The sequence below is a fragment of the Acanthaster planci genome, linkage group LG05 (genome assembly GCF_054643075.1).
Source record: "Acanthaster planci isolate LZ-2023a linkage group LG05, COTS_SCS, whole genome shotgun sequence".
Lineage (NCBI taxonomy): Eukaryota > Metazoa > Echinodermata > Asteroidea > Valvatida > Acanthasteridae > Acanthaster > Acanthaster planci.
The window spans coordinates 745,318-771,948 of record NC_141781.1 but is presented as its reverse complement, the minus strand read 5'-3'; the positions used below and the strand labels follow the sequence as shown (position 1 = coordinate 771,948).

The 26,631-nt window shown below is 40.7% G+C and overlaps 3 protein-coding genes across 3 annotated transcripts in view; 1 reads left to right on the top strand and 2 right to left on the bottom strand.

The window, feature by feature from the left end:
• Positions 1-3,625: 3,625 nt before the first annotated feature.
• LOC110984735 (sodium-dependent organic anion transporter-like) lies at positions 3,626-12,075 on the bottom strand. Its single transcript, XM_022245200.2, has 3 exons — positions 9,411-12,075; positions 7,493-7,700; positions 3,626-6,826 (listed from the first exon to the last, which is right to left on the bottom strand). The coding sequence occupies exons 1-3, from the start codon at positions 9,740-9,742 to the stop codon at positions 6,413-6,415; spliced, it is 954 nt and encodes a 317-aa protein (XP_022100892.1). The 5' UTR covers positions 9,743-12,075; the 3' UTR covers positions 3,626-6,412.
• A 756-nt stretch (positions 12,076-12,831) lies between these two features.
• Positions 12,832-16,259, bottom strand: LOC110984719 (ileal sodium/bile acid cotransporter-like). The gene is made up of 3 exons (XM_022245161.2): positions 15,714-16,259; positions 14,740-14,947; positions 12,832-13,326 (listed from the first exon to the last, which is right to left on the bottom strand). The coding sequence occupies exons 1-3, from the start codon at positions 16,052-16,054 to the stop codon at positions 12,946-12,948; spliced, it is 930 nt and encodes a 309-aa protein (XP_022100853.2). The 5' UTR covers positions 16,055-16,259; the 3' UTR covers positions 12,832-12,945.
• A 3,335-nt stretch (positions 16,260-19,594) lies between these two features.
• The window catches only part of LOC110984731 (serine/threonine-protein kinase ATR-like), a 53,529-nt gene continuing 46,492 nt past the window's right edge, over positions 19,595-26,631 (top strand). Inside the window, exons 1-8 of the mRNA XM_087136462.1 lie at positions 19,595-19,736; positions 21,012-21,148; positions 22,051-22,136; positions 22,826-23,056; positions 23,837-24,007; positions 24,994-25,106; positions 25,895-25,983; positions 26,496-26,613. Coding sequence (XP_086992588.1) covers positions 21,048-21,148; positions 22,051-22,136; positions 22,826-23,056; positions 23,837-24,007; positions 24,994-25,106; positions 25,895-25,983; positions 26,496-26,613 — 909 coding nt within the window. The 5' untranslated portion in view covers positions 19,595-19,736; positions 21,012-21,047. The remainder of the gene's footprint in view (positions 19,737-21,011; positions 21,149-22,050; positions 22,137-22,825; positions 23,057-23,836; positions 24,008-24,993; positions 25,107-25,894; positions 25,984-26,495; positions 26,614-26,631) is intronic.

The following is a 26,631-nucleotide window of genomic DNA, read 5'->3' as shown; positions in this document are numbered from 1 at the left end:
TGTCCATGTGCACTGACGCATAAGTCACCATTTTGGTTCCAACAATTGAGACACTCATGTCGCAACTTTCTCTCCCCTCTCTCTCTCTCTAAACAGCTCTGACTGGAGCTTGTGATATATTTTGCATTTTCTTCTTTCTTAGTTAACACAAGTTCAGTATTTAGCTTTCGTTGCTCATTTGAGTGATAATTAAGTATGGTACGTGGGCCCAATCTGTAATCATATCAAATAAAATGCTAAAGGGTGTGATCAGAAACATTTAATGATGGAAAACAAATTATAGGATCTTGAGGCTAACCACGGAGTCAGATTGTGAATTAGTCACTGTGGCTCAATAACCAGAACAGTACCAATATCCAAAATTCAAGCAAACGGGCCAATTACACGTGTTACATGCAAGACACTCACCAGTGCCTTTAATTTATTATATTAGGACCAGCCGATAGTTACTAGAGGTCTTTGGTAGAGGGCGCTGTTCAACTGGCCTGGAAAGGGTGCACCGAACTTATTCAAGCTCCATTGAAAACGGTGTAAAATCAACGGAGTTTGGAGCCCCATTGCGGGCAACGAAGTCCGAGAGCCTCTCAAACAAAAGGAATGTGTTGTTTGGTTGTTCATATTTCAGTTGATTTTCAAATTTTAATAGGTTAATTATCCGCCCAAAACAAATTCACCCCCAAAAGTGAACGTTCCCAAGTCTTCTCAGTCTCAAGTTTTCATCCCTCACCTTTCTGGGGCTCTTCTGACAATTTTTCAATAAATTCTTGTCTGCTTTGACCCTAGATGGAAGCCCCTGAATCTAAAGAGATGATCCTGGGTCATACTTACACAACCCCACAATTTCTCGGCCCACACAGACTCCTCTTTTCGAAAGAATTTGCAGGGGTGCTTTCTAAGTGCCTCGGCCTGGCGGAGAATTTTCCTTGAATTGGGACAGTGCACCCGGAAGAGACAGGGTAGGACCTATTTGGCCCTTTCAAAAAAATTGTTCCCAAGGATTGACACCGCCTATCACTGAACAAGTCGTTGTTGCTGCTGCTGTCGTTGTTGTTGTCGTAAAAATCATACAAACAGTCAGTCCTTTGTAATAAGTACAAATATCCTGATCTGTTTAGACCTTTCCACGAAATAGGAATACAGACCATCACCTGGTTTCTCATCATGGCTGGTTTTCATCATGGCTGGTTTTTTATCATGGATGGTTTCTCATCGTCTTTTTTACACTGCGGGATGCATTGTTCAGTGCCGTGATGTTCTTTTTTGAGATTTTTCTCACAATTTTCGAAGGACGTTTGTACTGAAGATCAGAGTGTGACAATGGGTTCCGTATGCTAAAATGGAGGGATGTGAGTTGACATGATTGAGAATGCATAAATGGTTTGTGAATGCGCCATAATGAATAGCCTTTGATCAAGGCGCCCGCGGTGAAATGGATAGTCGCTCAAGAGCGAGGAGCTAGGGGAGACTACTTTAACTTAAGCACCAAACAAACGCATGAAGAAAGACTACACAACGAACAGCGCCCGCACGCCTTTGGAGTTCTGCCCCGCGTAGTTTAATTTTTTTCCTTTGCATTTGCTAACGTTTCGTTAGCAGATACGATAAATGTATAGGCATAAGTCTCCACCAATCAAAACGATTGCCTATATGGCGCATGTAATAAATGATTCATCATTACAATGGCGCGCGTATTCAACATGGCGTCCTTTCCGGCAGTGGTGTGAGCTCTAGACGACAATCTCTTCCAGAATTGCCTCAAATATGCAGCACCAAAGCTTGGGATTCCGATCAACAAATTGAAACCACAGCAAATGTTGGCCGTGAAGGCTGTTCTGGAGGGTCGAGACGCATTTGTCAATTTCCAACTGGATATGGCAAGAGTTTCAAATACCAGGCCGCACTGTTGCGCAAAGACTTCATGAACGTACGTGGCCCAGACGTATGTACTCGTATTACTAAGCCCCCCAAACACGATTGGTTCAGAGAAATGTGAATAATTCATAAACATTAGCATATTGAATAATTCAGATTAACCACTGGAAACAAAGCTCTAAAGGCGCTTGCGGCGGCACGCACATTCCGCGACACACTCAGCTCGGCTACTTCATGCAGGGCTTGCATGCAGTTCGTCGTGTGGTCTTGACTATCCATTTCGCCGCGGGCGCCTTGAGCAAAGGCTACATCATGGAAATAGCAAAAGTCACGTTGGCGGAGTGTTTCTTTACTAGCCTACCACATCCGGCTCGGTCTACATGTGGGTTGGGTTTTCAGTCCCTGCCTGATCCCCGGGTTTTCCCCCGAAATATTTATCGAAGGTTTTCTTCCCATGTCTAAAACTAAAAATGCTGTCTTTTTTCACTCATTATCATCCTGGCGCTGAATGCGCTGTTGGATGAATAGATGTAAATAAATGAACAGATATCAATAAAAGTGGAGGCCTCATGATAGCGACGATCACGACAGTTGTCAACTTCACATTTCCATATGCGTGGTCTGAACTTTAAGTAGGGGTCAATCTTTTAAAAAGGAAAGAAGCCATTCAACAATTTAATCGAAATGTGACAGAAGCAACTGCTGTATTTCATTCCTGTTTTTAGATAAATGCAACTCACTCATCTATTTTGGTTTTCTTCCCAAAACCTGCTCGGATATCAAATCAATTTCCTTGAAGAGGAAAGTATAATCTTTTATGGATCAGTCGCTGGAATAAAACGTAAGTATTAAGTCTTCGTAGACTGCTTCCTAAAGACCTACATCATGTCACGTGGAGCAGTTTGCGACATTAAAGCGTAGACAGGATAGGATTTATCTCCATACAAGTCGCTGAATTCATGTGGAAAACTGTTATAGTATCAGATTTTTTTTTAATAGTATGGGGAGTCCAGAAAGGGAGCCGGAGCTTGTTCCCAGTCTGCCCGAGCAAAAAAGAATGTATGTAGTTTATGCAAATCATGATTAAGTGAAAATGAATATTAATAATAAGGAATAAATGTTACACCACAGAATTTATGATTTCGTAATTAGGCCAAATTATATTGTACAAACTGACGATCCTAAACTAACTTTAAAGTGCCGTTGACAACTTATAATTAGCTTGACAGTTACACTTGTGTCATTTCAATTTTCAGTAACATTGGTCGCACCAAGAGGTAGCTTTTTATAATACCTCAATAACCTTATCTTTACAAATTATGAATTATATCAAGAGACAGAATGATGGAATTTGGCTTCAAAGTAGGAATCCCCCATGGTATATAACAGTAGGGAAATTTTTATTTTATTGGGATGAAGCTTGTTGGATTACCTAGTGTCATAATAAAATTGTGGACATCAGTATTCCTAGAGGTTAAAAAAAAGAAAACTATACTTTACGCCACAAGGCAGCCCACTGGAGAATAAGCCAGTTTGGTATTTCAAAAAAGCAAGGTATTCGGTAACAAAGCACGCGCGCTCGTCAGCTTATAGGGCCCCGCTGATGGGCATGCGTGCGCAGATGAAACACCGTGCTGGCTCATTGCGCATTGTCAAAAAGCTTTCCAGCCGGTTTCTGCATGGCGGGTACCAGGCTCTGATGTAAGCACAACTTCGCTGTGAAACTACGTATCATACTCTGAAGGCTATTAAATATTGCTGGTACCATTGTTACTCATTGCGTAAGCTTACGCTATGCTAATTTATTGCAAATATATAATACTCCAATATTGTAAAGTCATCGTGTTACCTAATCCATGATGAAAACACATTGAATTGCAAGATATTAATAACCATCTTTACTATCGACTTATCTTTCATTACAGATGTTCTGCATGATCGCTTTTTATGCTTTATGAGAAAGGGACTCCACAGAATCAATAGGCAGGTCTTTAAAATGCTGCTTAGTTTAGGAAAGTGTTATGAAGAAATTACTGATTGCTTGAAAATTATTTCTATCACAAGAAATTTTTTCTTCAAATAAACGTTCACCTAAAATAGATTTGTCGTAAAAGATCGAACTTGAAAAAGGAAAAACATTTTATGTACAAGTAACACTTTTTAATTAAAAAATACAAGATCGTATTTGCAATATTCTTGTTGAAAAGGGAAGCATTCTTGGGATTAAGAAACATTCAACATACAATTTGACCAAATGAAATATGTGAAAGGGAAAATAAACTAAACAGCAAGTTTATTTATCTCTGGGTGACACTGCTAGCTGTCTTATGAAATTTTGTCAACAGACTTTTCCTAAAAGCAACACTGCAATTTGCAGTTACATGCTAAAAAAATATTGAAATGCATATTTGCCATTTCCCCTTTTCCAGGTTTAAAGTGAGGTGTATTAACTAACTTTGACTCGAGTCTAATGTTCTCATCATTATATTTGAAAGTATGCACGTAGATCATACAACACTGACAAATCTTAACATCAAAGCGTTGGTCTTATTAAATGGAATACTCGAGAAACATTCAGTGGCGTGGAGTTATAAATAGGCTAAGATGCAGATTTCTATGAAAGGCAAAACGAGAACCTTGCTCGGCTCAGAAAGTAATTCCCACGTATTTGAAATTGGAAAAACTCGTAGGTACAACTAAATACTCAAACAAACGTGTGACCATCAAGAATGTAACATAGTGTATAAAAACTGGAGCATAAGCCATGCAAATAGAAGCAAACCTAATTAAATATTGAGTATTGTGACATTACATAAATGTTCAGTTTGAAAATCATAGCATTAAACTGCTTATTTTATACAATACCTGCATCAATCTCCATTATCTGATTGATCCATGGATTTTTGATCGCGTGCCATGGAATTTTTCGTTTTATTCGACAGTACCCGTTGAATAGAACTTTCCCTTGACTGAGTTCCCACCCCCATTTCATATACTTCATTGTCAGTAAATAAGACAGAGAAAAACAATGTAGGGGCGGAAACTAGTCTAACATTGCATGGTACTACCAGTGGGTGGCTGCATGGTGCTTTGGACAAGACTCTTTCATCAATGAATGGACCCGCGAAACCTATTTGTTCAAACTGCAGAGGATTTATGCAGGTATTGCATGAAATAAACAGTGAATTCTTTCACATTCGTGCAGTGACAGGAATAATTTCGTACGGTGACAGATGAAATGATCCATTCCACAAGGCGAAACCTCATGAAATTATTTTTACCATTGCACTTGTAAACAATTATTTTTTTAAATAACTACCAATAATACTTTCGATCTTTTAAATTTTTTTTTGCATGTTTAGATAAACCAATACAGGTGACTGAAACGTAAAATTTTAAAACATGGAAAATATCAATTTCAAAAAAATATGGTTCATGATTTAATTTTGTTTCAGAACATACTTTGTTCATCTCCTCTTACAATTAAGAAAATTATCCGACTCTCTTTAAATTACTTACGATGAAAAGTGTTCTTTTGTAGCATTCAAAATTTTTCAATGTTTTTCCAAACAAATAGTGTGTTTTTTCTGTAGTGTAATTACAATGTGACTTTTCTCATGGGGGTTATCTTTTCAAAATGTTTTGAAAAAAATCTACCTTATCCTGGCCAATATTCGCAAAGTTTATATTCATTTCGATGCACTGTTCATTCATTTCGCCAACATGTTTTTAAATTCGCTCTCAATAATTGTTTCTTTTTATCTAGAGGGTCATTCACTTTCATCTCGATTCAATCAGTTACACAGGTGGATTCATGCTGCACATGAAATCAATTTAGAATAATCTCTCAGCTGTATCCTGCATGCATTGATACTGGTTGTACAAGGAAGGGAAGATAAAAGAGTGATATCACAAAATTTCAAGCAATTAAACAATATGAAACTACAATAATTGCAGACATTGATGTGATAGGTATTCATTAGTTTAGTTAGTTTTTATTTCAATTTTCACGTTTGATTTCTTTCTTTCTTCTGTTATCTACTTTACAGACAGTCTGTAACACAAATAGGCCTAACTTCTATTTCTTCGTTATTTCAAGTGCGCTGTAGAGGCCTAAAGATTTCCTAAAGAGTTTGCTATCTACATATATACCCATCCTCAATGACACTACGAACATCTAACAAAAGAAACAGTGCACTCACAATGAGCGTCCATTGTTCTTACACTGTGCTTCTTTTGTTTGTATGTACATGTACATGCGATATTTTTAAACCCGCGCTCAGCTGGAAAAGGTATGCGTGTACGAAATTCATGTATAAGTAACGCAATAGCCCGCCTGTTTGTCAGAACGAAATGCAAACGCGACAGAGCTTCTTTAAAATCAGACGAATACGAATGACTGAACTTCGAAAGTTAATTGAACACTTGACCAAGGAAACCTCGCGGTACATTCCTTTGATTATTCAAGATATCTCCTTGGATCACCAGGTGCGTTGGATAAAGGAATCAAACCCAGTCAATCCAGTGCAGGCGTAGCAAACTAGACTGGCGTGACTGGTCGAAGATTCTCAAGTATCACCGTAAAAGGCGAAAAGGTGTGGTAGCTATATATCTGGTAAGCTACCGATAACACAACTCCTATCAGTATGTACTCGATGAGAAACAGCGTTGGAATTGTTAACGTGTCGACCAGAGCCTCGCCGCTGAAGGAGACGTGGATGATAGATAACGCCAGAGCAACACTCTTGTCGGCAGAGCAGAGCCCCATAGCACGGCAGACATGGTGGTCTTGATCTACTAACATCCCAGTGAGGTATGTACCACAAAGAACGATGATAAGGTATAAGAATACGGCAGATATGTCTTTGATTGAGGCATCTACAGAGTTTGGAAGCTTTATACGTACAATAATGATCATGGCAATAACGACCAACAAAGGTAGATAGCTGACGGCCTGTGAATATAGAAAAATACAGAATATATTTCTCCACTTGTACAGGAAAACAGGTGGCTTTCAATCAGAACAACAATCTGTGAAATTATCATAATAGTCCTCTAAAAGTCTAAAAATGTGATGAAAATGAGCCAGATCGGTATTCAAAAAGGCAAGGTCTATCGGGAACCAAGCGCGCGCCAGTCGGCGTATGGCTACGCTGATTGGGCAGACAATCGCTGCTGTTCCGAATGACCTCGGACCCGCTTCACTTTGGGCGTGCGGTGTTGGAAAACCCGACTGGCTCATACGCTTTTTCTTCGGTTTTCATCTCTTTTTTTCTGTTAGAGGTAAGTTTGTGGCATGTAACTGGCATTTACCGATAATCATTGTAGGTGAACTGTTTCCTGACAAATTGCATTACCGTTTGTAATGGCCTTTTTGGAGAAACACCATTGATTCGAACAAGGATTGCCTTCCGCGTTGCAATACTCGACAACAGAGGGCGCAAAATGCTACTTGTTATAGCAAATTTCACTCAGTCATTCTAAAACGTTCTTTTCCATTCTACCCCATGGGTAACTTTATCTAAAAACAGTCACGATCCAAAGAAACAAGCACAGACAATAGGGGAGATCTATAGTTACTTCTGGAAAGTGGTTTTTTACTACGACTATGGAGACAAACCTTGACAAATCTGTCGGCCCATTTCTCCTTGTATCTCCTGAAAGCCATTCCCAAAGCGATGCCACCTATGTTGACGCACAGGTTGACAACTATCAAAGTATTCGGGATGACAGTCAGGTCTAGTTCCGTGTAAGCGTTGGAACATATGTACACGCCCAGTGGAATCATTCCCACAGACATGAGTGTGGACAACACGATCACAGAAAGACTGCATACCACACAGGGAAGGGAAACAGTTTAGATACTGACTGGGCAACAGTTATTATGTAACGTAGACAACAGTTATAGAGGGTTTGCATGGCCGCCATCTTGTAGGCCAGAGATTTGTTTCTGTGTATGCACAAAAGAGGTTTCCCTGTGGAACAAAAGAACTGCCCTGCAAGATGGCTCCCATGCAAAGCCTCTATACGTGGACCGAGCAACAGCTACTATACATTAACTAGACAGTAGTTTGACAAGATGTAATACATAATTAGTAAATATTGCCATGCATGAACATTTTGCATTGTCATGTATGCCTGTGTTTATTAAATGCAGGCCTGTGTTTCCCATTCTGCCACGTTATGTATTTATTCACAAAACAAGGCTTTGGTAACACTAGATGATACCATAACAATGATACGAGTGAGAAGTTATCATATACCTTTATCATTTGCCATAATTATGTTTCATAGGGTTGACACGCAGTTAGACAGTAAACTGTATCTTTTCGCGGTATATGGTGATGTGGATGTTTTTCTTTTTAATGCATGGACTCGCATCTAACAGAATTTTTTTCTATTTTGTTGGTGGGTGGGAGATAGAACAAAACAAGCTGAAAATCTAAGCAAAAAATGGGAAAGGACCAAATCCATTCCTATCAAAACTCTATTACATCCCTAAAGGAGGGAATCATCTCGCTTTCAATTATTTTAGAAATCAAGAAAATGGAGGAAATGGAGAATTAAATATGGATGCTTTAAGTTATTTAGTCTTCCCAAATCGTTTTTCGCAGAACCTCGGATAGACTCTCCGAAGTGGGAGGCTCTGTATACGGCTTTCGAAGAATTACTCCTCAGCCCAAACAAACAATAAACACCCCCCCCCAAAAAAAAACAAGATATGTTGGCCGGTGTTGGTCGATGATATTTTACTTTTGTCAACTGGTATAAAAGCTAAGTTTTAGATAAATCTGGGCAAGGTTTGGGTGAAGGTATTTGTCAGTAAGCGTAGGCAGTGGTTTTGTTGTTTTTTTGGTTTTTTTTGTTTTTGTTTTTTAGTAAGAGGTTGAGCAACCCTCGTCCATTTTGGGAGCCTGGTAAAGGTTCCTGACTGGAGACGATCAGAACTTAAAGCTCGAAACATTGAACTACAAGCAAACTAACGACAAGTATCTAGACACAGACCTGCTTTCAATTACAAGAGAAATCTCTCTTGTTTACATCTATGCCAGTGGCGCACCATTTGTTGCTGGGGAGGGCACAGACAAAAGGGTACCCCCCAAAATAGCTCAGGATACTCAAGCCCTTCCCCTCCACCCACCGTTGTGACAAAGGAACTGTGAGATGAACGGCTACATCACGGTATAGCGTAACATGTTTGAGATGTATTGTATCTAAGTTCTGTCAGACAAAAAGACCGTGGAAGGCTGAAGTCCCCGAGGCCACCCTTGGGTGCTCCCTCTGCCCGTTTCAAAGTTTAAATCTTCCTAAAGTAGGTCCATACTGCACTGAAATAATTTCCGTATCCGTGGTGCACAATTTGTCTGTGAATTTGAGCACTTTTTGTTTTTGAAATACAAACTAAAATGCGTGCTTTGATCGTTTGTTTGATTTGAGTTTGAAGTTTACTTCGGGAATCTTGCCGGTAATTCTTTCTCTGAAGAATCAGCTACGATTGGCAACTTGTTTCTGTTTTCACTCGGTTCAATAGTGCTTACCTCAAGCAAATATCTGCTTCCGTGTAATAAGTGAATATCGGAGACAGGTTGCCCGCTGGACAACAGGATGTGACCAAGAGTGCGATGCCCTCCCGAACTTCCAGCCTGAGCGCTAGAATAAGGACGTAAGCTAGTACTGGAGACAGCAAGACAGAGACGAACATGGACATCCACATTGCTTTGGGTTTCTTCACGCCTCTGGTGAAGTCCAACGGATCGACTTTACTGCCGTAGATGAGCGAGCTTAAGCCCAAAGTAACCAAGAGAAAAGTCCGCTGCAACTTGATCACCGCGTCCTCCTCTGGTGAGGCTTCTACCTGAAGGCTTGCCATTGCTTTAATTACAAGTAAAATATTTCGAGAAGGTCTGAATTGGTCTCTCTTGCGAAACCTTAGGTCGTTCCGTTGGGACAGTTCTCCATCACTAACTGATCTACCAGTACATTTTTCCAAGGGAAAACATAGTCTGACTGGCGGCGCAAACGAATTCCTGTTGACAAAAAAGCGTTTTACAGTTTGATTTATTCATGTCGGTCTAGAATATGTAGATTTTGATGTAGGCCTACTATTTTTGGCCATGCTTGGATGCAATGTCATACTGCTGACCTAAGCTGACATTACGTGTCGACACACGAGTAGGCCCTACCACTTAGCAGGGACGACAGGTAAGAACCATTCCTCACAGGAGTTATAACAACAAGCACAAAGTCGGCAGTTCTTTGCATTGTATAGAGTCGTGACAATTGCCACGTCTGCAGGGCCAGCTGGATTTGAATTCAAGTCTATCGGGTTCTGCTCGTAATGATCTGGGCCGATGTCGATGTGCTGTACCGCCTGCAGCACCGCCTGCAGCGCCGTGCAACATGTCACAGTCGCGCTGTATAAAAGGGTGGTTTTTATTAACTCGTTACGTGGCTTAATAAAAGACACCAGACTACGTTGATGGACTGAACAATGACCGTGTATAACTTGATATCAAGTCTAGGTACAAGGTGAGCTCTATTTATATTTCAGGGCACCGTCAACCGTGACTAATAATAATAATACATTGCTGCTAAGTAAGTAACATCCATTGTACATGTGTTAGGTTTGTGAACCAGCAAGAAAAATTCTCCTGCATAACCGTACCCCTTTCAAGTATGTGGCTTGTCATTGCGGTATGGAATGTACGTGGAAACGCACTGACGATCCCTATTATAATTTCGGAATGAAAGTCATGCTGGTAGGATTTTACCAATAGATGAAAGGTTGGCGCCTCTTTTCAACTCTATAGGATGGATCGTATTTGTGCAGGTATCAAAGACCAGGTTGGTTTATGGAACCGCATGTAAGGCTCCTAAAATGCTCTAAATAAACCAGGACTTCTCAGTCAAAAATGAAAGCGTGATCCCGGGGGCTATACGCACAAACATGGAGGTTGGTTATTGTGTTCCCTCCTACACAAGCTTAGGTACCATGCAAAAATAGTGAGTAGGTCAATCCACTGCTGGAAAGTGGAAAAGGAGTTTTTCAGTCTTTAAGAAATTGGTTTACACATACATTAAACTGCTTGAATATCTCAAGTAGATATCTCAGATCAAGTAGTGCTTGTATTATAGGCCTACACATAGAAAGTTCAATATACACTGTAAAAAGCAATACGTAAAAAAAAATATGAATATATATGATCTTTCCAAACGTTTTTCATAAAAAGCAGGAGGTATTTTTTCGTGCGCGTGGTAAGGAAAAGGGTTTAATTTCTCAAAAAAGTTTTCCCAAAAATTAAAATAACACCATTGTCTTCAAATAAACATTTTCAAGTCGTAGTTCTTTCGGCCGCTTATTGAAATGACTGCCTCGGTATTGTTTGAATCTGTTGTTCAAAGCGCCCTCTGTTGATTATGATTTGATGCATGATTTGATGCATGAAATTATAAAATGAAATATGCTGAACAGCTCAACCCCATTCATGAAAATAAAATATCGGAATAATTCACAGAATGCACCTGGTGAACTTGGCAGGAGACCCAGTGGTCACGGGTGAAAATTCTATCCCTATCAAATTTTCCAATGTAGTATGGACTAGGGATAGAATTGTCTATCCCTAGCAAACTTTATAGTTCATACTGCCTTAAAGTAAAGAGTTTGCCAGGGATAAACAACAATCTCCAGCTCGTACTGCATTGAAGAAATACTGGGAATTGACAAATCTGTCCTTTTGGGGAATCTTCATGTGGAGCATTTGGTTGGCCTACAGGAATATCTCCTTGATTGAGCAATATGCAAGGGCTATTTCAAAATGTTATCAAAATGTTTGTGATATAAGTGTTTTATGCATCTTATTTGCATTTTGCTTTGGTAGGAAACTTTTACCAAAAATTAATGGTTTACTTTTGAACAAATTATAAACTTTTAGAATTATTTGGGAAATTATGCATGAAAAATGATAAATTTCATTGGAGAAGTTGACAAGAGAGAGAAATGTAATTTCAATTAAATAAAAATGTGATATGTAAAAGAAATTGTTTGTTTGCGTGATGTTGTTTTGTTTTAGGGCTTCAATTCAGAAAAAATCAGGTTACTGTGGACGGATTAAAAACAAAATTTAGCAGCACCTGACATGAATAATACACTGGCTTAGAGACGATCGGTGTGCAAAGTTTATGTTGTTCTCAATTCAAATCTGTGAAGTGTTGCTATAAATTCATAACTTTTTTCATGTTCTAGAGGAAGTTGAGAATAGGATGCTTTGATTTCTCATTTTCACCAATTATTTCACTAAAAATCTTTTTTTTTTTTGATGCTCCAATTCTTTAAAACTCGAATTGTGAAAATTTGCAGTTAATTGTGAAGGTCAAGATGTATTTTTTTTTTGCGTTGGGGAGATGTTAATTATATATAACGGGTTTGCCCTTACCCAACGTATGTTTATAAGCACTGTATGCTCAGTGCTTGTCCGAGAACTTGCGAAAAAACCTCACAAGCTTACTCGGGTGGGACTCGAACCCACGACCTCCTGCTTACTAGTGCAGATGTCTTACCACTCGACCACCGAGCTTGCCGGGGTCGGCTGGCCGGTCCGAGTCAAATGAAGCAGCGGGTACCGCGAACTATTATCAGATGTAGAGACATCTGCACTAGTAAGCAGGAGGTCGTGGGTTCGAGTCCCACCCGAGTAAGCTTGTGAGGTTTTTTCGCAAGTTCTCGGACAAGCACTGAGCATACAGTGCTTATAAACATACGTTGGGTAAGGGCAAACCCGTTATATATAATTGTGAAGGTGTTATAAGAAGTTGGACCCAGAACCGGGCGAAGGCAAATTGGACACTCGGCCTAGTCTGCCCCTGGATCCGCCAGTGCCTAGATTAAAACAATTAGGACAAAGTGACAGAAAGGTTGACAGGATTTAAAACAGAACTCTGCATTGACGTTTTTAGAAATGAATAGAGTTGTGATTGTAACTGAAAACTGATGTTTATACATTTCCGTTGGTGATATTATTCTGTTATTATTTTTACATGATTTTTCATTGTCCTGAACTGCATGGCATACAAACATTAATAAACATAAGCAGTGGGTACGTAATGTCTGTAAATCCAGAAGGCCGCGGAAAAAATCAGACCGATAACGATATACTCGATTAGAAACAGGTTGGGTAAAGGCAATGCAGACAACAACACTTCCCCCGTGAAGGAAGAGTGGACCACGGTCAGTGAGAGCAACACGCTCTTACTGGCCGCAGAAAACGCCATAGCTCGGCATGTCTCGTGCGTCTGCCCGGCCAGATGCCCCAGCAGGTAGGTTCCCGACAGTAACACAAGGAGATAGACTAGAACAGGGAAGATCTCGCTGGGAGTAAAGTGCACGGAATGTTGAATTGTGATGCCAACCAGAAAAATCATTATGATGGGGATGAGTACCGGCAAGTAACTCAGTGCCTGAAGATAAATGGAGAGAATTTGTAAGGTCAGACTATGCAAGGAAACATAACTAACAAAAAATTAAAAACAGCACAGTTAAAAAACTTACGGCTTTCCAAAGGCGCGTAGCTGGGATTTGTTTGCCCCATTGCGAAAATGGGGTTTCGGCCGGTTTGGATTCAAAGTTAGGTTTGAAAAATTGCAACACGTTACTCAGTGCTTTTATCAACCGTTTTCTCCACCCTCGAATCTATTGTAACAGTTTTGATTTAATCCATTTCGCTGTCCCGAGCAGCTTTTGTGTCTCTGACTCGCCAAATCTTCATCCCGTAGAAATCGGCCACAGCCGCTCTGTAGCCCGTTGGATATAAGCCTACGTCACTTTTCATTTGACCAACCCTGGGAAGAGGGAGCGGCCTCTTTTGGCGAGTCCATTGGAGCTAATTAACGTTTTTTTTTTCGTCCAAATGCAACGACTACTTATCATATCCTACCACTGTACATGCTGAAAAACCTGGTTTAGTCACTTTACAGCCCCCAGCCTTGAGCCAGCCTCCAGCCAATTCCCATAGGATTGTGTGCTAAGTGGTCCTTTGTGTACAATCTAATGGGTTGTTTACAAAACGGTGCCTGGGGCAGGCAGTGGAGTGTTCTTTATCAGTGACAGCTGTCTGGAACTTGTCAGAGGCCTCATTCGGCTGCCTTTGAAGTGTTATTTTTGTTGGGGGGGTGTTGTGGTGGTGGTATGGCTTGGCTGGCGCGTGGCGAGGCCCCCCCCCTCAAATCGGGATAGCCTGGGAAAACGGCGCCCCCACGGTACTGTGATGTACTTTTGGTGGTTTGTAAGAGCTGTAGAAGCTAGGGGACAACCACTGAAGCATTAATATATATGCCCAGCAAAAATGAGACCAAGGGGTACCCCCCCAACATGTCTAATCCCTATATACATTCCAGACTACTGTTACTTAACACATCCCCCCAAGATGTCTGAAAGGAATTCCCCAGATTCCTGCGAGACAATGACCAACACAAAGGGGGGGTTCTCTCCGTCTCATACCTTGCTGCATATGCTAATATACCTTTAGGACGGACTTGGGGCTCCGCAACCCTGAAAATGAAACGGACTCAACGGAATAGTCCGCTCCAGCCACCGTGTGAGTAAAAATTCATAGTGCCTCGCAGGGTTTTAAAACACATTCAGAGGCGTGTAGCTGGTGCCTTTATCACCCCCAAAAAATTCTTTTGAACTGTGCATTTTGCGGAGTAAGGATCTTTGATTTTTTATATTATTTGGCTCCTAATTCGTTCTGTCTTGGGAAGAATTCCCGGGATAAAGTTTACGTCAAGTTTGTCACGAGAATCTTATAAGCATGGCCAAAGCCTTCTTTTGTTTAACACAATGTGCGCAAGTGACTGAGCTGTGATACCCACCAAAACGAGCCTGTCCGCCACTTTTTCCTTCCAATTTCTGAGTGCCATCCCCAGACTGATGAAGCCTATTGACGTACTCAACGTGATCACGATAATGTTGTTAGGAATGACTGCAAGGTCCAGCTCCGTGTAAGCGTTGGAGCACAGATAGACACCCAGCGGAATCATACCCACAGACATGAGAGTAGACAACACGATCACAGATAGGCTGGACAGAGAGGGGTCGATATCAATCAAAGGTTAATAGTTGTCATATTGACCTGAAGAACGGGATTATTAACGCAGTGGTCGTATATTGACATAAGGCAGGTGATTTAATAACACAATTATTGAAAATCCTCATTAAAAGAGAAATAGATTTTTCCACTGTGGGTGTAACAGTAATTGTACTGAGCACCGTTGATCGCATTAACTAAATCACTGTTTAGCCATTACCCAATTTTATAGCTTCTATAAAGTTCTCTCTAAAGCTTTTCTCCTAACGGAAATAAGCCCTTCTTTGTTTCAAGTTTCTATTTTTCTTTCACTAAAATGCACTTTCTATTCTGGGTTAATGTTTTGACTCATATTTGTGTATATGAGGATGTACAAAAATTGAATATTAAAAACATTTAATGTAAATCAAGCATTTTTAACATTGTTGTCGACATCTTGTCACTCCGGCCAGATGTCTTTGTATACAGACGACTGCAGAATTTAAGGATGGCTTAGTTCTTCATTCCCACCTGGGCTCATTTCCCACGGAAATTACGCTGAATCAACCCAAACATTCAGGAGAATACTGTGCCACCTTCGGAAATCTTCTTCCTAAAACTGCGACCCGTGCTCAAACAACGGCCAGTTCAACTTGAAACTTGTTGATGTTCCAAATTGATGTTAGCTGATTCTCACACCTATCCGTACACTTTGAAACAAAAAATGGAGTTACTTTAATTTTTGAATGTCGGTTCAAAATTGGGAGTGCTAGATCTTACCACAGGCAGACGTCGGCTTGAGTGTAAAATGCGAAGATTGGTGATAACGCACCGGCTGGACAGATAGATGTTATAAGAAGAGTTAGGCCGTCGGAGTAGTGAAGACTGAAGATAAGTGATATGACAAAGGCCGTCAAAGGAGCCAGCAGTGCTGATACCATCATGGCTAACCAAAGTCCTAACGGTTTTTTAACGCACTTGGTGAAGTCGTCGGGAGTCATTTTGCTACCGTAAAGCAGAGAGCTCAACGCCAGCGCCGCTAGAAGTAGATATTGTTGTAGTGTGGTAACAGCGAGGATTGTAGACTCACCGATGCCTTCCTTACTTTCAGCAGCATCCATCTTTACAAAGTTAACGCCGTTCAACTTTATACGACAAGTTATGAAACAGTCTCACAGGAAAAGTAGCTTTTATCAGTTTGTGGTCGTTCTCGTGCCTGAGCCTGTTTCGCTTTTTCCCATGCACAACGAGACCTTTTTCGATGCCAAACATCGAAATGGTTTTATAGTCAATCCAGTCTCTTTTCACGGTGCACCAGGAACAGAAAACCGACTTTCCAGTCCGCCGACCTTTTTAAAAGAGCCACACAAACTTCTAACAAAAGTTTTCTGGGTGGCTTAAGCCCGTAGGTACGTATGGAAATAAAGTCTTAGTTCCTCATTCAGGCATATGGATAAAGGAAAAACCCCTCAATTGTCAGTAAATCGGGTATCCAAAGCTGTTTTTCAAGCCCTCCAAATGAAAAACCATCACTGTCCAAAAGATAGCCTTGGGCTGGAACCATCAATGGTGCTGACTGGTTGGTATACATCCCTGTCTGCCTTTTAAGCATAACTGAAAAAGCACAGTTTCCCTGTGAATGTTTTGTTGGATGTTGTGTGTTTTAGAAAATAGACCTACACTCTTAGTTGTTCCGGTCCGGGCAAATCCATACGGTAATTGTTTGTGAAGCGATCAAGCCCATACCAAAACGGTGATAACAGAATGAATTTAATGTGACGGGATAGCAGTTCCAGGGGCGTAGCCACGGGGGGCCTGGGGACACATGCCCCTCTGGTGCCCCCCCCCACACAAAACCACACCACTGAAAGCTGGTGCCCCCATAAGATGCTGGTGCCCCCATACACAAAACCACACCACTGAAAGCTGGTGCCCCGTAAGATGCTGGTGCCTCCTTGTACCCCCCACCAGTAAAATTCTAGCAACGCCTCTAAGCAGTTTTCATCCAAGTAACGTGGCTGTCTTATGTATTGTAACTGTTCACTGCTTCCTGCCGGTGGCGAGTAATCAGAGTGTATTTTGCAGCGGGTACTTGGGGTCCTTTTGCTGGAGAGGAGTACGCAAAGGGTTCGGTAACTGTTAAAACACTCACCAAGGCTAAACTATCACCAGATATTTTCCTTCTCTAATTTCTAAGTGAGGGCACAAGGGGGTGGCCTTGGTTGAGGGAAGTCCATGCCCCATTCATTTAGCCACGTCTTCCTCTGTATGTGACCCAAACACATCTTTACAGGGCCCCAACTCTGAAGAGAGTCGACTTCAATGTTTTATTAGCTAGACAGAGACTTTCCGGGCCGCGTTTGTGTTCTTGCACGGGGTCGTAGTTGCATGAGGAAACGATGCCTGCTAGAGCTCAATGTACAAATCAAGCAGGAGCTAATGGCATATTTTGCTTTTTCTCTTTCGTTATCGCAAACAGCTTCACCATAAATTGTTCATTTGTCTTAAATTTAACACCATAACCACTAATTTGAAATAAATTACCGTAAAATGATTTATCGATGATAATCATTCCAAAATAAATTACCACACTGTGATCAAGAGGCTTAGGAAGGATAGGCCCTTGTGTTTGATTCGCCCTTGCACTGAGTGGGAGGGAGTTTAGCGTAGCGGTTCTGTCCCGCTTTGCACCAAAGAGGCCCGGGTTCGAGTACCGGCTTGGCCCGGGCTTTAAGTGCATGTGGTTTCCAGTCCTTACTCGCTCTCGCAGGTTTTTTTCGGGTACTCCGGTTTCCTTCTGCATGCCTCTAAAACTGGACCTTCTTCCAAACCCCGCAATGAATAACGTAGGCTATAGCTATTTGCGCAAATAGCCTGAGCAGCTGAAAGCACCATTCAAACAAAATAAAACAAAACAACAAAAACTTTGCGCTGAAACGTGTTTCATGCTAATAAAGCATTGTTGGCCTGACCACGGAGGGAGGAAAGACACTTATTTATTCAGCATCCAAACTGACAGGGCTAATCGCACACGTTAAACCGCAGCTACCTACCAATTGGGGACGGGGACCAGTCCACTTTGGCAGTAACTGCGCATCGCTGGTTCACGAATGACTTTGAAACGTTAGCGCTAGCGTTGCAGTGGCATCGCTACCAACAAACTGAACACTCCCAACCATTATTTGTCCTCGGTTCAATCACAGAGTAACTTATCTTCTCACTAACTTTGGCGTCGCACCCCTCCCTTTGAAATTCAAAATGGTCTAGCGACGCCCGTGCTCACGTGTCTTTTGGCGATATATTCCGAACCATTGGTTTTCTCGAATGAACGAATAAAGCTTAGATAGAATTTTCTGCAATGAGGAAGAAAAAGATTGAGTTGACGCGCCGCTTGTGTACGCACCTAGCAGAAATTTATCCACAATGCTCTGCGCGTCGTTAGCTGTGACCCCGTGTAGCGTAGTTCCTTCACTAAAATCTGTGCAAGGCCATCAGCCTTTCCCAATGACCTGTTCGGGCGCGCCGGGCGACGAGCGGATCCCAACCTGCAGCGCGGCTCTTTTCAACCAATGAGGGAATGCTTCTGCTCAAGGCGAATAGTCTTATGAATAGGCCTATGTAATGATGAAGTGACGCTTTGCAAGACCAGTTCTGACATGGTTGATTGAACTGCTTCGTGCTCAGTCATCTGTGACAGTAAATTGGATTGGTTTTTTGGTGTAATAAGAAAGAGGACATCATTAGTTAATAAATGGTGGTTGTCAATTTCCAAGATATTTAGCCATGTCCAAGAAATGAAGAAATTAACGTCGTTTTCCTTTTTTTACACACACTGTATAGCAGGAATAAAATCTGCCATACATAGTTGGTGTTGTGTCACTTCGAAAACAGGATGAAGGACGCTGGAATAATAACTCCGTCCGATGATCCCCTCTCATCTAAGCCTCCTACATGTCACCCGTGAAAAGCAGGCTACAATAATATAGGTGTCTCTGAGGGCTTCTAATTACATATCAACTAACTTCATGGTTTGTCTAGATGCATGTGTTTATGTGTCGGCCTTAGTATAAAAGTTAATTTTTCCACTGTTCCCCGCCATGACACACATAATGAAACCTTAATTTCACTTTCGCTTTGTGGGAAGGATGGCATTGAAAACCAGTGATGACGTTGATGTGACCATTTAATGATCATCTCAACTTCATTACAAATTATAAATTGTAACACTGAAATGGGGACATTTACACCAGTTTTCTTGATGGGTCTAAACTTTCACCAGTCCGCCCCCCGCATCGTAATTTCTCCATAATGGAATCAGACAATGCTCATGATCTGTAACCAAAAGTAACAACATCATGTCAAAGATTTAATTTTGATCATTTCTACAGAGGACCGATTGTGTTTAATACTTTCCCTTTTTTTAATAAATCAAATATGCCTCTTTCCAATTTAATTGAATTTTAATTTGTTCGTTGTATCGTTTTTTAAACCAAACTGAGCACTGTCTATTTTCTTCCGTTTTCACCGTTTGGGGTACCATTCCACTTGTTCTGTCAGAGGTCAACGTAACCAATAATTTGGACGCGGCATTAATGTCTGATGAGGGCGCACTTGCATTAGTCTGGTGAATTCAATACGCTATTTTTTTCATATTAAACGAGCATACTCGGACTAGGTACATGACTGAAGTTACAATCGCCGCGAAAGTTGGGGATAAATGTAGTCCAGGTGGACTGCCTGATCGTTCTATGGCCAATGAAACGAAGACAATGTCCAACCTAGGCTGGTGATGAATGGTACTTGGTAGGCCTATTCTTCATGATGTTGGCGATGTACAACTTGCCTTCGCACGTTCACGATTCCTTTTCCAGGATTTCTGTTTGTTTTTATACCGAATGCAAAGTCATTCACTTAGGGATGGAGTTACGGACGTTGACACCCTGTACACAAACGCTGTGACTCTCTGGAAAATGAAGTCGGTGTCTTTCAATCATGCTGCTGCGCTGGCGAGCTTGCTTGTCTCAACATGTTCGATACTTTGCCTGCTAGGCCTAAATCAGACTTGTCAGGACATAGGCCCTGTTAACTATAACATGATAAATGTATGGCCTTCTCAGGGCTGACACAAAACTGCAAGAGAGAATAGCCTAAGTGGGCCTAATGCCTGCATACATGTACATTGGTAGGAATCATAAACCCGGCATTATGTCCATATACGAACAACACTAATTTTCCCTTTAAATGTTACAGCAGCTGTCAGAAAGTGAGATGCATGTCCTAAAAACTGAAGTTTTGCTAATAAAATTCCAAAGGATTTGCTAAAAAAAAACCTAGTTTTTTCAAACAAGTCTTATGGGTTTGTGAATGGGGGCATCAACTTAGGCATGTCAAGTGTTGTCTGTAGGTGGTATATGGAACTCTTTCCTTACTTTGTCAGTCTCGGTATTTAGTCATACTTGGGCCTATTTAAGTAGAAAATTTACTTTGGTGTGAGTTTAAAAGGATATTTTAAAATTCCCATATTTCCGGGCAGTACAAGAGGACAAGTGTTGTTTGACGTGATTGGTCAATATGCACGATCACCTGATCTTTGTGTGAATCAGTTTATCTTAATGGGCAATTTGTCAATAATTCCACCAACAGCAATTAACGTTTTCTATCAAATTTACAGATGTCAAAATTGTTTCAACAAAGGGAAGTAAAGTTGGAGATCTTGTGCAGGATGGTTCAGTTAAAGGGTTTATTAAGAAATTGTCAGCATTCATGCGGCTGTATTGTAACTCATTCATTGACACCATTCATTGCTCTTATTAACATTTTGCCTCTTCCAATCTCATTTTAGGGCCTATATTTTGACACACCCAGGGGGTTAGGGTTAGTGATGCAACTTGTTTTATATTTATTCTGAAACTAGTATCGTGAATGGTGATCCCAGTCTTGAAAGAAAGCCCTACCCCTAGACCTGTTGGCTGCCCCATTCTACTTCTAGGAATGAGGAGCCCCACACATATAGTTCTTGGGATATGAATACTCATGAATGAAATGAAACAACATTTTATTTCTTATGTTTTTTTACAGTAAAACTGTGTACATACATACATGTATTGATTGAAGATGGCGTCATCCTATGGGTCAGCATCAGGAATGGCAGGGTCCAACCAAATCTGCTTAAAAGATGCTGAAGCTGCCTTCAATAAGCTGAAAAATGCAAAGTCGTGAGTATAACCAGAGGAAAGAGGCTGCACCAAAGACACCAAGAAACATAATATTCCCAAAAAGTAAAAAAGGACAAACATGAAAAGTAATTTATGGTTTTTGTTGGGTATGTGCTGTCTGAAACTTACATGTACTTGTGACACCTTAGAATATGCATTTAGAATGCAATTTTGGAACCAAACAATTGCATTTTTCTCTTTTTTTATTTCATTGATTTTCCCCTTTGATTCTGATTTGGAAACTAAATGCAGTGGTGAACACTATTGTTAGGATGGTTCCAACTGCAGTCTTGTAGTTAGGAATTGTCGAAGTGTACATGTAGTTGGATTTTTCTAAGTGTAATTGGGACTCATAATTTGAGACATAAGAACTAGACTTCAAGAGTCTCATTCAGCACAATTCTTGATTATTTTGGACGGTCATTCTTGTTGGTTGAGAAAATACTTTTGTTCAATTAATCTAAAACCAAGGCTTGTCATGGTGCATAAGCGCATGCCTGTGAATTCTAGAGGTAAAGATTTACACTCAAAACCTGGAAGAAAGTGAGAAATTTGAATCTTAATTTCTTTGTGCAGGTTGTCTGTATTTTATGTTCAGGAAGTTTTTCATGACATAACGTTATATATCAAGAGAGGTCACAATATGAGAAACAGTTTTGGATGTAACTCTCTTGGAAAATGAGCTTGCTGAAGTTTCGGGGAAAAAATTCTCTGTTTGTGTTAGTTTAAAAAACTGGATATTTTTAATGATAATCTTTTATTTCAGAAAATGTCATCGTCTTTTTATGTACATGAAACCCTATCAAAATTAATCATCGGTTGTTATCCTAGATGTTGCCAATTTCAGTTTTCTAACAACTTTGGAATTATGACAATCACTCTTGATTCAAATTTGCACCCAGCACTGAAAACACTCAGCAAGCTTTGAAGACATGTCGTAAAAGCATTTGCCTGGTTGTAGAGAAATACTTGACAGACTTGCAGAAAGGTATGTGTGTGGAAATGTTCAGTTCATCAAATGGTAGTGCTAAAACTTTTGAGTAGGAAGCAAGAAATAAAATCAGAACTGCAGGGTACCCCATTTCCTAAACTTTCCCTGAAAAAGACGGGAAAATGTCTTGTTATTTCCTGAATTTGGCTTCTGAAAATTTAATAGACCGGCTCACCCCAATTTTATTTGCCCCTAGAAAGTTGATAAAGAACCTTCCCAAAAAAGATTAACGAATAGCATTGAGCAAGTTGGATCAAGGACTGTAGGTAACTATAGTCAGACTAAATCTGATCCAACTTAGGCTAGTTAACAATGGTTGGACTAGTCTAGTCAACTATTTGCGACCATCTCTTCGAGGTTGATCATATCATTGGTTGCCAAATACCGTTTTAATTTCACAGTGACAGAGGACCAGTTATAAGAAAAATGGCGGAAAAACAGTATTCCATGAGTAAACAACCATTTTCACTTGAATTGGCTCCTTTGCCCCTCCTTCGGCCTCCTTTTCTCCCCTTTGGCCCAGCGACCTGACAACGGTTGACTAGGGTCATTTGCACTTCAACTTCACTGCACATATGCTAGGTAGGTCACGAACCAACCTCTAGTTAACTGGTGGTCCTTGATGGCACTTGCCTGTTGTTTTTCCTTAATTCAGTACCTTTATAATTCTTGCTATTTTTTTACAGTTTCAGCAGAACTGTCCAAGGATGCATCTGGCACACCAGCAGAACTGTCCAGGGGTGCATCTGGTACACCCCTCTGCATCGTTGTACTCAATTTCCTACATTCTTGCATGAGGCAGTTCCCCAACATCTTCGCTCGCACAGGTTTGACAATGTCTGGTGCCATTGACACAGCAGTACCCATGAGGCCTCAGTTGCTGGTGCCTCAGGATCCTGAGTATTACATGTGTAGAGGTATGATGTTGGGCACCAGACTTCTTTTGTATGGTCAAGTTTCACTCCAGAACAAACTAACCTGATAAGAGCTAAAGGTGACAATTTCAAATGTGAAAACAGTTCCCAAGGAAGAGCATTTTTGATGGATTTTTTTCCAGATCCTTCAAGATTCACCGGTCCCAAGTAATGTGATAGTGACCAGACTATGCCTTCCTCAGTCCTGTAGAATCCTCCAAACCTTGTCATGGGTTTTGTAGGATCGAGAAATGATAGGGTTTAATCTCTTTAATGTGATGTAGCAGACCTTGCTCTAAAAACAGTCTGATAATTTGCCTCCAGGGCAAGAAAACTGTGTTTTTATCCACACCGATAAAAACTCAGATCAGAGGATCATCTCAATGCAAGTTTTATTTATATCTTGTCATGGTCAACTACATGCAATCTGTTAACATTGTTCACCTCAGTGGGCTTTATACATACAATGCCGAGAAATTACCACGAGAAACACTTACAGTGTTAATTTTAATGCCTGGGATTCCATTTTATCAATGATTTCAAACTTGTTGACCTAATTACCTTTGTTATTCGGCAAGATCAATTTGCATTATTATCTAGAGGTATCCATTCATATACTTGGCTGGAAGGAGGCAGGTAAGGATGAAGTGACTTGCTCAAGGTCACAGTATGCTGCCTGCTACTGGATTCGAACCTCCGACCTCTGATAGAAAGTTCCTAACCACTAGGTTCATTGTACACAATCTTTAACCTCTGCTTGTTTGGTTTCAAACTCATACACAGGTCTGAATATGTGGCTGTTATCTTGCCTGACCAGGATTCTCAATGATTACTTTTGCTTGGCCCTTCACGATCAAATCACCCGAGTCACAGTGTCTTTGCTTCATGCTGTCAAGTACAAAGACCCACCATCCTTCACCGAACTACTGAATGAGTTCTGTCGACTCTTGACAGGTGAAATTGGCAAGGAGTTTGCTCCGTTTGTGTAGATGACGAGATATGTGTAGTACCTGTTTTGTGGTGACCAAGAAAAAGGTTGGACTGGCACTTGAATGGCAAAGCTGTCTTGTGATCACTTCCTCGCTGGCAAAGATGAGATGGGCTGGTTGGGAAAATTTGTTGCACTTGCGAAGGCTGTCCATTCCAACAGAAATTAGTCATGCGTGCTTGGTATAGCCTGTGCCAAGAGGCATATGATAGATCCCCATGAAAGGGATGTCATAGTGATGGAGTAGCATGCCATTTCATGTTGTTACACGGATATAGATGTGCACTTGACTAAAGTGTACCCATTATGTGTCTATCTAGGGATACATCATTTCATGAGATTTCACCATCACTCCCTGTGATGAAATAGCGCATTTTGTCCCTAATGAACTAAGCTTTTCGGTAATAATGAACATATTGTTGGCCAGTCTTAGCCAAATTCGTACTAAGTCTTTGAATACTGATGCAGTGGAGAGAGGAGAATAAAATTGCAAACTTTGCATGGATAATGGAACAGTTATCAAAATTTTAAAAGTTTATTTAGGATGACAAAAGTAGGTCTAATATTAGGGATTTTTCTCTCTTTTTCGTGGTCACAGCGATAATTTGTGTTTAATTGCAAGCCAAAAAGTATATGTATTGCTAGGATATTACAGACCCTGCTTGCCTGGCTAAGATACAGGCAGTAATCAGGCATTTTTGGAATATTTTCTATTATTCGTCTGACTTGGCGGCGACCATCATTGGACGCTTTGAAGTGCCTGAGTTACAACTCCTGTGTCCTTCCTCAATGATGTAAGCATGCTCCACTATCGCCAAGCGGAATGTGTGTGGGTAAACCATTGAATAACTGGGCAGATACTAAGACAGTGTTCCGTTTGTATCCTTGTTATTAGGTATAACCATTTTGTTTCATAAACCTGTTTTGTTGCATTGATGTGTTTTTCCTACAGATGTCTCTGCTGCAGTGTCGAATAACTTTGCTGCGGGTGATGTGGAAGAGTTGGACCCCCCTCTGGAAATTGAACACTTTGTAGTTGATGGGGACCAGCTAAACAGCTCAGAGGTGTGATGGGATTGATTGTATTGGCTAAACCACAAGCCCCAATGCACATGAAGGGCCATGAACGAATGCAATGTCTTTCACAGATGCAGAATTGCAGTTCAAATGTTAGGTGTAACAATGATCTGGCTATTTGTATAAACTAGTACTGCTGATGGATGAAAACATCAAGGTCACCATGACTCTATTCCGGCTGATATATGTTCATCCTCCACAAAGTCTAAGAGGTCTTTGGAGGTGAATCCTTGTGCTGTGCTGTAGCAAACATTGTCCCCAGAGTGTTGTAAAACACAAGGTTACACTAAGAAATATCATACAGATGCTGGTCAGGTGGTTCTTGTAAATATCAGTATTTGTGATGTTTGGTTGTACATCAAGAGTTGCCTGCCATATCTTGCTTCCTTTTGAAAGTTGAAATTTTCAACCAAAAGCAATACCGTCGACAACAAGTTAAAGACCAATTAATACAAAGTTCTTGTGCGAAAGAAGGTCATGTGACACAAACAAGTTGTCTTGTCTTCACAGTCCCCTGCTGGTGTGACCTCTATCATCAACCTGTTTAGTGAATTACTCTTATTGTTAGAATTGACTATATGTCTTCTTAGGATCAGGGAGTACTTTGCCATCAAGTGCAGAGTTTTTGTGTCTGAAGAATGCTATTTGGCACAAACAGGTTGTCTGGTCCTGACAGTCCCCTGCTGGTATAACCCCCATCACCTAACATCTTAACGGTGCTCTGTTAAGTGAACTACTCGCCGTTGGTAGAATTGACCATTTTTCTTGTTTGTTAGGACCAGGAAGTACTTGCCATCTACAATAACTCCAGACCAATCACATTGAGATATCACACCAACTGTAATCTGCTTCAGTTGGCTCTGACGTGAGTATGTGCACAAGTGGTGTTCTTTGAATTGTCACTGTCTTGCCTTAGGGAAGACTATTTAGGTTTACTTGCTCCATCAAAATGAGAATTCTTTCCTTCCACTTGTTGAGACTTGTCAGTCCTAAATGCTGGTGGGGTATGTATGGATTTGCTGCATTGTTGGTCTCAAGAATAACCTGCATTCACGATGAGAGTTCTTCTCTAAACTTAAATCAAAGGGCTGTGCTAAAGAAATGAGTTGTATCAGATTTGGGTTCAAAAAGTCTCTGGTGGCAGTTACAAAAGTTTAAAATAACATCTTTTCAGGATTTTTTCCTGGACCTTGGATTGAAGTTTGTCATGAGGGTGGCGAGCTGGTTGTTGGATTTCATTTTCCACAATAAAGGCTTCTACTCTCTTCCAAAATAACCAATTTCATCTGCTTTGCTTTAATTTCTTGATGTTTATCCATTCCTTGATCAAATAAATCGTACTTGACTGTGTCATACTTGACATTCTTCATATTTTAGGAAGATCCTGAGTGAAATGATACCAGATGTGACACTGATCCATTCAATTCATCAAACCCCAGGCCTTTGGGACACACTGGTTACCCAGTTCGATGCTGGCCAGTATGAAGTTAAACAGGTATTATCAATCTTCAAA